The 9,458-nt window shown below is 46.9% G+C and overlaps 2 protein-coding genes across 2 annotated transcripts in view; both read right to left on the reverse strand.

The window, feature by feature from the left end:
- The window catches only part of ZAR1 (zygote arrest 1), a 5,301-nt gene extending 4,559 nt beyond the window's left edge, over positions 1–742 (reverse strand). The window contains exon 1 of the mRNA XM_040492040.1: positions 18–742. Coding sequence (XP_040347974.1) covers positions 18–423 — 406 coding nt within the window. The 5' untranslated portion in view covers positions 424–742. The remainder of the gene's footprint in view (positions 1–17) is intronic.
- A 1,085-nt stretch (positions 743–1,827) lies between these two features.
- SLC10A4 (solute carrier family 10 member 4) lies at positions 1,828–7,689 on the reverse strand. The gene is made up of 3 exons (XM_040484118.1): positions 6,782–7,689; positions 5,801–6,011; positions 1,828–2,343 (listed from the first exon to the last, which is right to left on the reverse strand). Exons 1-3 carry the CDS (start codon positions 7,375–7,377, stop codon positions 1,831–1,833), a joined length of 1,320 nt encoding a protein of 439 aa, XP_040340052.1. The 5' UTR covers positions 7,378–7,689; the 3' UTR covers positions 1,828–1,830.
- Positions 7,690–9,458: the final 1,769 nt, after the last annotated feature.

Raw genomic sequence — 9,458 nt, forward strand, 5'->3', positions numbered from 1 at the left:
CAATGATCTCAAGTCGCGGACCCTGCGCAGCAGCGTGCGCCGCCCCAGCGAGCACTGCACCGAGGCGTCGCGGCGCGGGTTCACCTGCACCGCCACGTCCCGGCTGCTGGCCCTGCGGGGCCGCGGGCCGAGGTCCGGGCTCACCTGCGACAGGAGGGCCATGAGCTGCGCCCGCTGGTAGCTGTCGAAATACTCGGCGGCCGTCAGCTGCCCGCAGCCCGGGAAAGCCGGCAAGGCCGCCCCGGCAGAGGAGGACGACGAGGAGGAGGAGGAGGACGCGGGAGCGTAGCCCCCGCCCCGGTGCCGCCAGCCGCCCGCCTCGCCCTTGCCCTTGGCGGTGGGCGGGTAGGGGTACGGGTACGAGTAGGGGACGCACGCCGGGTACATGTAGCCGTCCAGCACCTCGTCCCCCGGGGCAGCCATAAACGCAGCCCCGGCCGCTCCCGCAGACGCCCTGCCCTAAATAGGCTGCCGGCCGCCGGCCCCACCGCAGGTCTCCGCGCTGCGCGGCCATCCGCACCTTTCCCGCCGCCCGCTCGGGTCCCCGGGTCCGCGCCGAGGTGGCCTGTCCCTGACCTTCGCTGTGTGGAAATTTACCACGCCTGGAGGCCGGCACAAACACCCAGACATGATCTGGAAAGGTTGCTTTCTTTGCGATGCAAGAACTGATTGGTAAGTGAGCTTGCCCGAGGTGAGGAGGAGGCCAAGAGAGCGCAATCACCCCGATTAGCTGCGCCAGGTGGTCCCCATACCTTGATTGTTCCAGGTGTCCGTGTCTGGCTAGTGAGCAAAAACGCAAAGGTTTGGGGAACTGCTTTGGGTCTGTTACCTAGGATCTCAGATTCTAGTTCAATGATCTCAGAACTGCTCTGAGAAGGCTACCCACTGAACGCTTTGGGCAGGTGCACAGGGACAGCACTCAAAGCATCCACATCTGAGCTCATTGTTTTCTCTTCTCGACCCTGAAGCACGTCCTCTCCTCCCCTGCGCTTCAAGCGGAGAGTCTATTGTTCTTCTCTGGGGTGGATCGTACTACAGTTTTTCCTAAGCAAACCATCCCTCTAAAAGATTGATTTGGGGTGTGTTACATAAGTGCAGAGACAAAATCAGTCCCCAGCTGAGAAGACAATACCTTGTTCCCTGGGGGGGTGGGGGGGGGGCGGGAATGATAGCTGTTCATTACTAACAGATATCAGGTCAAGTAATCAAATGCATTAATGTATTTTTTTTCTGATTTGATACAGGTTTGACAATAAATTACTGTATTTCATTGTTTAGTTGACCTGTTTGGGGATTTTTTGAATACAGATCAAAATTCAACATTTTCAGGTATTTCTACATGGAGCAAGCACTTTTTTTTTTTCTAACAACAATTACATTCAACTCAGTTATGGTTTACAAATTGCTTTACAAGTTATGTTTTACCAAAAAAACAAAAAAACAAAAACAAAACAAAACTTGTTTTTACTACCATAAGAGTGCACCCAAATTCTGCATTTCCAAGACCCTGTTTTCTAAGAGTGTATGTATTTGAAACAGTCCTAGAAATTGGTAATGATAAAAACCAAAGAGCACATGAACATGTTCAGGCTTTACTTCAGCAGTCCCGGGTGCAAGTTGTATTATGACATTGATGTGTAATTTGCGAAAGTGCTTGGTTAATACACCAATACAACCTTACAACGGGAAGAAGGTCATAACTGTTACATGTATGATAATGTGAACCATGTGTTACCCTTTATGTCAACCACATTCACTACCACAGACGAAAAACATCATAAATATGAAGTAACATTTCAGCAAGATAGAAACTCCTCTGTATCTCCGTGTTCAGAGAGAAGTCTGAGTGGTTCCCATCATAATTAAATTGTCAGCTTTCACTGTGCCATAGGAAGGGTCCGCCATTTCCTCTTCTTTTAGTTTCTTGTAAGAAACGTCTGTATCTTCATCTTCATCTAGAGGATCTCGCTTGTGTAGTATCTCACTTCCATACACCTTATATATTAAAACAAAAATCCCTGCTTCTGCGGACTGGAAAAGGGCATACAGCAAAGGAAACATGTACATGCTTCCTATCAACTGCGGCCGGAAGGCCAGTTTTAGAATGGCGGTACAGAGCTGCACATTCTGACTCCCTGTCTCCAGGCACACGGTCCTCTTGCAGTTGGGCGGAAGACGGAAGAGAGTAGCTAAGCCGTAGCCTGAGGCATAGCCTGCCAAGGGCATGAAAATGGCTACCACGTAAACACTTGCGGGAATGCTTGCCAACAGTTCAGGTCCTAACATAGTGCCAGTCATTATGAAAAGGACCACCAGTGTCACTAGCAGAGACCACAGGGAGACCTAGTAATAGAAAATGACAAGCCGTCAGAAACAAGATAGTCGGAAAGGAATTAAGGCAAGAGAATCCTCAGCTCTTGGGAGAAGAGACCCATGTAGCCCCACCCCACACACAAAATGGAGATCTTTGCCCTAAGCAGTCTTTGACAAAGCACTTCTGAGGATGGATAGGTCACCTCATCAGGAGTCGTCCAGATCCTAGCTGGACAGTTCTGATTGTTTGGAGGCCTGTCCTTATGTCTAGTGACAATCTGCTTTCTTTAACAACCAGCCATCGTCTTGGATAGACCCTCAGGAGCAGCACAGACCAGACTTCTGTTTTAAAAAACAGGAAGAGGGGCGCCTGGGTGGCGCAGTCGGTTAAGCGTCCGCCTTCAGCCAGGTCACGATCTCGCAGTCCGTGAGTTCGAGCCCCGCGTCGGGCTCTGGGGCTCTGGGCTGATGGCTCAGAGCCTGGAGCCTGTTTCCGATTCTGTGTCTCCCTCTCTCTCTGCCCCTCCCCCGTTCATGCTCTGTCTCTCTCTGTCCCAAAAATAAATAAAAAACGTTGAAAAAAAATTTAAAAAAAAATAAAATAAAAAACAGGAAGAAAAGGCTACTCGTCTCCAGACTTTCACATAACTCTGTGGTGGGAGTCCTGACTGTTCAGAACATGTATTTAATTTGTGAATGTGCCTCTTCTAAACAGCAGTTAGAATAAAGCCTGATATACCAAGTATGGTCTGATGAACAGAGAGAGGAAAAGAAAAATTACCTTCCCTGAACAGGACCCCATGTTTTCCATAAGAGATATATCTCTGGTTGATCTCTGGTTTAACCCATGAGATAAAAAGCCACTAAAATGTATGCAACTTATAAAATAAATTTAAAAAAACGTTTATAAAGGAGCACCTGGGCGGCTCAGTCTCTTGAGAGTCCAACTCTTGATTTTGGCTCAGGTCATGATCCCAGGGTCGTGGGATCAAGTCCCACTTGAGTGTGGAGCCTGCTTGAGATTCTCTCTTTCCCTCTGCCCCTCTCCCCCACCATTGCGCTTGCTCGCTCTCTTTGTCTCTCAAATAAATTTAAAAAAATTGTTTTAAGTACGAAACTTAGTATGTGATATTTTCAAACTTGAAAATACTTTATATCTCAGAGAATTGATAGCAACACTGAAACAATCACCAACTCTTAGATTATGTAAGTGAAAAAAAACAAACAAACAAGATGTGAGGAATTCTTTGCAATTCTGCAACACCCCTTTTTCATCTATTTACGAGAAACATCCCACCTATACATCTCTAATGATGTTTAGGAATTCTTACATATAATGGAGTTTAGATACAGTACAATTGACTGTATAGAACACTGTCATCTTGATGTCTGGCTGATATAGTTCACTCATTCAAGTAAGACAAGCTGTGTAAATAGTAAGGTGGAAACCTAAAAATTCCTCTCTTCATTCTCCTTTAGATTAGTAGTTAGCTAGTTTTTTCTTTTTTTTTTTTTTTTTTTTTAATGGGGTAGGAGGTGTTTGTGAGGGAAACTAGAGATCCAAAAGAACAGCTTAAGTGCTGATTCTGGTTCACTGGATATTTGAGGCGAAACCCCTTTGCAGTCTGTGGGACTGGCATATACTTTATAATCTTTAAAAAATTACTTAAAATGTATCTGGGCTGGTTAAAAGTCTACCATAGAGAGTGCTAAAATACTTATTATATAAGGCGCTCATGCTACAAAGGTACAATGGCAGAAACCAAACAAACTATTATAAATCAAAAAAATTTTTTAAAGTAATCTCTGCACCCAATGTGGGGCTCGAACTCTCGACTCCAAGATCAAGAGTCTCATGTTCTACCAACTGAGCCAGCCAGGAACCCCTAAAACTTTTCTGATATTAAGTTTCAAAGTGTGTCCACATCAAAAGCTTTGACAGGAAATCTGATTCTTCATTGTGAAAATACTGGCACCAAAGTTTCTTTTGAACTATTTTAAATCATTTGGGTGAGCACTGACATTGAATGCTCATTTTAAAGTGTTTGCAAAAGTGTAAAAGTGTTATAAAACATACCTTATGAATGTTCTGGTTAAGGAGTAAGAATAGGTTCACCTTAAACTCAAAGTTACCCAATCTTGTTGAATTGTCTATTATTTAAATATATTTATCTGTTTTTAGCATGGGAATAACTTATTTGATTTTCCCTTAGAATTCCTAAGATCTTGTAGTATTAGTTTAATGATTAAGCTTAATAAGTTCTTAATGCATCTTAAGATTATCTATGGGTATATTATGTATAACATATAAAATATATGCATATTTACATGTACATATAAATTTATTACATTCAAAATATATATGTTTATTACAGAGCACAATTTTACTCATGGCTGGCTATATTTGCAAAAGAACCCATTATTTTTCATGTTAATAAAAGTTAGCTCCTTTGAATAATCAAATTTTGGATTAATTATTTAAAATTAATGTATTTAATATAAGTAAAACACAAAAGATTATGTCTTTAAATCTACATAACTGAAACATTGGGGAAACTCTTTTTCTCTTCACTTGGCTAAATGAATTTGTGCATTTACAGTAATTAGTTATGTGTTTTATTTGAGTAACTTCCTAAACTGAGAGTCCTTCTCATGGTTTACTCTTATTTACTATTTTTGAGTTTTCAAAGAAAGCTTAGTTGACAAATATTTACATTTTTTCTCCAGTCAACAATTCACAAAATCTCTACTGCTACAAAAGGTATCATTTTTTTTTTAAACAAAGCAACATTGGAAATATTGCACAAAATAATAGGAATCCTCATTCTTTCACTAGCCTTAGAAACCACATGCGTTACCGCAATGTGGAAAGGAAAAGAAACACACAGATTTAATAACAGTACTATATTCTGCATTCTTTATCCAGGACCCAGTTTTATTTTGTGCCTTTTTAAAGGCAATATTTTGTGCATTGTATGATATTCCCTCAATGTGATTTTTAAATTACTTTTGGTCCTATTAGGGTCAACTTATTTTTAGAAAATTAATAAAACATTTTAAAGAAACCTGCTGCACAATTTCTCAGAATTAGAGCTCCACTTTTTTAAAACATAGGAATGCATTTCTAAAACACTGCTCAGGTTCAATTCACATAATTTCACTTCACCTGCTTTGATTTTTAGTGACGCCACGATTCGTTAGTGGACAATATGTTGCCATTTAATGGCACTCTCATCTCTCTCCCTCCTGATATGTTTCCTCCTGTGAATACTAATTGCTCACTTATGCTCTTTTTAATTAAGTTATGTTTTAATTAAAGCTATGAGTTTTTTGAAACTGCAAAAGGTAGAAGTTTTCTTTGTGGCCCAAACTTTTTTTTTTTTTTTTTTTTTTTAAGTTTATCCATGCAAGTTTATCCCTCTTTCCCAAACTTCTTAGCATTTCAGCCAGGGCTCAGAGACCAAGGACTCTCTACGAGTGACCTTACCTTCACAATGTAGTCCGCCACCCGGTTGTATTTGTATCGAATGAAGACCCCCAAGCCGATAGGGAGGAGAGTGCTGCAGAGGGTCAGGGTCACTGCCCCCAGAGGTAGTAATTGCACCAGAGGGGTGTCGATCCAAGCCCGGCTGTAGATCCACAGGCACAGGGGCATCAAGACTAGGGCCAGAAGCGTGGAGGAGATGGTCATGATGATGCTGCAGAAAGGGGAATGAACAGAATTCAGAATGGGCTCTGTGCCAACAGTCTCTCTTGCACATTGGATACAGGAGAAAGAACGAGACTGCAAATCTGGAGTCTGAAGTCAGGGGTGAGAACCTGTTTCATCGGTGCCAAGAGAACAACACCCCTACGCCCAACTGAAACATGAACCCCAGGATGGGGAGGTGGGGGGGGGGGGTGGGGTCGGATCTCAGGACTGCTGCCCCTGGCTTTATAAAGCCTATTGAGCTGGCTACAGTCTGGTTGATTCTGAGGGCAAGAACATCTTTCTTTTTTTTCATCCTCCAAAGCACCCTGTTAGACGTGGTAAGGCTGCTGAACACGACTTGTTGGATGGAACTCAATTATATTGTCCTCTGTATGAGATCACTGTCTTTATCGGGGCCAATAGCCCTATTTTGCTTTTGCATTTCCGGAGAGTCCTAGCTTCAGGCTTCCCAGTTCCCTTTGTCTTCTAGAGGCCGAGGACCTGCGCTGACAGCCCAAACTGCAGAAGGATGGTCCGAGAGCTGTGCAGGAAACCCCAAGGCAGTCGGCGGCCCTGTCCCCGTCTAGGTTTCTCCCCCCACAGCACTACCTCTTCACGTCCGCCTTGGCTTCTAAAGCCCGGGCGTCAACCCCTCGCTGCACTGTCGTCTTCCCCCTCCCACGCCTCTCTCCAACCGCCTCTCCTTCCTCTCCGTCTGAAACCCGCGGCTAAGCGCGGCTGCTTGGCAGGAGAAGATGCCTAAGGACCAGCCCGTACCTGAGGTTCATGTCGCCGTCAACCAGCAGGGACATGAGGTTGGACAGATTCCCGCCGGGACAGCAGCCACACAGGAGCACCGCCACGGCGGCCACCTCGTTCAGCGAGAAGGCCAGGGCCAGCAGGAAGGCCAGCAGCGGCAGCAAGCCGAACTGGCAGAGCGCGGCCAGCAGCGCGCCCACGGGCCGGCGGACGTGCTCCCCGAAGTGGTTCACGTCCACCGTGCAGCCCAGGCCCAGCATGGTGATGCACAGGGCGGCTCCCACGAACACGTTCAGCCCGTGGTTCAGCGGCGTGTCCCAGAACGGGGTCTGGGGGTGCGCCCAGGAGTGGGGGAACAGGGACGGGCCCAGGCTGGCCGAGACGCCCGCCGAGCTGCCTGCCGTCGGCTCTGGGGTGGGCGCGGGGCCGGGGCTGAAACCGTAGCCGGGACTGGGCGCGAGGCTGAGCCCGGGGCTGGGGCCGGCGCTGGAGGCAGGGGTGACGGGCAGGTCGGGGCCGGCGCTCAGGCTGCTGGCATTGGGCGACAGCGTGTAGTTGTCCGGCTGCAGCGAGGACGGGGCGAAGAGCAGCGTCGCGTTGTCGGGGCCGTCCATGGCGCCGAGGCGGGCGGCCGCGGCTCCGCTGTTCCCCGGCCCCGCGCGCCTCTGCCCGCGTCCTGCGGTGCCACCTGCCCGCGTCCGCCTGTCCGTCGGTCCGCAGCCGCAGGCGAAGCTAGGTGCGGAGCTCGGACTGCGCGCCGCTGAAGTCTCTGCGGCGTCGGGTGCTGCGGGAGGTGGGGGGGGGGGGGGTCCTCCGCTGGCGGCACTTAAAGCGCAGCCCCCCAGGGTGAACCCAATCGCCCGGCCCCGGCGCCTGGCAGGCCCCGCCCCGCCGCCGGGTCCCTCCTTTTAATCACCAGTAAGTGGTTCTGTTAGAGTGCAGCCAGGGGCGGAACAAAGAGCTGACAAAGGACAAGAAGAAAAACCGTGCCTGGCTGCCGATCAAGTTCTGTGATGGGCTCTGCCCATTTCATAATGAAATCTGGAGACACGCACGCGCGCGCGCGCACACACACACACACACACACACACGAAGCTTATCAATGCATGCACATGAACTGTATACACTGTTCGAAGAGCCTGCAACCCTGAGCATCGAGAAGGGTCCCGGACTTAATGTGAGCGGTTCTCTGGTAGCAAGACACAATATCTGGCTTTCATTTACTGACAGGTTTTGTTTGTTTTTTTTTAATTCTTAAAAAAAAATTTTTTTTTAAGTAATCTTTACGTAATTTGCTAACAGTTTTTAAATAAAATGCGTTCAGACTCAAAGTAGAAAGTAATAACAATACTGGGGGGTTGGCAAGTGCGTGTGCATTATTTCACTGGATTGTCACAGCAGAGCCTTGCGAGATGCTGTTAACTCGTTCTTACACGTGAGGACTCTGAGGTGCAGGGAAGTCTCAGCCTCGGCAGCCAAACCCACAGGTAGTGTCTGGATGAATGTGCATCTGATATGTCCTTAACGAGGACCCTGGAGAGCTCTGCTAAGAAAAGGCTCTGTGGAAAATGTGTTTTGGGAGTTACTGGCAGTTGGGGAGAGGATATCTCCGTGGCCATAAATTTATGAAGTGTTATGAGCACAGCCTGGCATTGGGATTAAAGGACTAGAAAGAAATAAAGTGGTGGGATTCCCTGCCTCGGGCAGGTTTATCCCCCAAACAAATCAGATTTAGAGTTCACAGGACTGTTGGCTCAGCAACTTTCAGTCACCAGAGGCATCTACAAAGAGAGGGAGCTCGCTGCATACCAGGGAGGTGGAGCCATTTGAGAAGGCATCTATACCTGTCTGGAGACATCATAAAGCCAAAGCCAGGTGAGTTGTGAAAGCCAACAGGAGGATTTTCTAGATAGAAGTCTTAGCTCAGGGCTAGACTGCATGGGGCCAGGACCCCAGAGTGGATTCTTCCCCCTAGGAACTTGTCCCTCCCCACTTTTCTGACACCAGAGGAGACTGGGTGACTTCCATTTCCCAGTGGTGGACTGAGCCCACGAGTTTATCTTTTCTCCTCTCCAAATCTCATGAAAATGACAGAGAATGTGAAAAATAAGATTACATTCACAGCGTATTGCATTCTTAGTCACAAATAAAGTATCTTTTTTCCATTAGACCTTAAATTCCATGAGGGCAGAGCTGCGCAAGCATTTAGGAAAGTAACGTACTGTCATACTTTCCTAAAACAGTAGAGCCAAGAAAACCATGCAGTGACATCTATTGAGCTCTGAAGGAAGTGGAACATGACCAAAAATATTCTAGGTGTTCATTCAGGCTTATGTAAGCAAAACAAAGATACTCAGATATACAATGAAACACGTCACCCGAATACTTTCCTTAAGTAAGTATATCCAGGGGAGACCCGCGGAGAAACAGACAAAATAAGGAGGGGCCCCTGCTGAGCCTTCACATTCTTTAAACCACAGGATGAGATTAGCCAAGAACACAAATGGCAGAGGGCCAGCTGAAGCCTAACTGTAGACACCGCCCCTGTTTTTGCCCCCTCCTTGTGTTAATGATATTAAAATCCACAATCAAATTCAATAAGCGGTAATTAGAGGCAGCCCAACTCATCCAACTAGCTCCCGTCTTGGTTTGGGGAGGGATATGGGAGGTGATTTATGCCATGGACAAAGAGCAA

Source organism: Herpailurus yagouaroundi, unplaced genomic scaffold (genome assembly GCF_014898765.1).
Source record: "Herpailurus yagouaroundi ecotype Mexico unplaced genomic scaffold, PumYag 28, whole genome shotgun sequence".
Taxonomy (NCBI): Eukaryota; Metazoa; Chordata; class Mammalia; order Carnivora; family Felidae; genus Herpailurus; species Herpailurus yagouaroundi.

Excerpts from the sequence above, each read along its gene's own strand:
- SLC10A4 (XM_040484118.1), bottom strand. The coding sequence starts at position 7,377 with ATGGACGGCCCCGACAACGCGACGCTGCTCTTCGCCCCGTCCTCGCTG. Across the intron at positions 6,012-6,781 it reads GACGGCGACATGAACCTCAG|CATCATCATGACCATCTCCT; the intron begins GTACGGGCTGGT and ends CCCTTTCTGCAG. Across the intron at positions 2,344-5,800 it reads TGGCGGACTACATTGTGAAG|GTCTCCCTGTGGTCTCTGCT; the intron begins GTAAGGTCACTC and ends TTCTATTACTAG.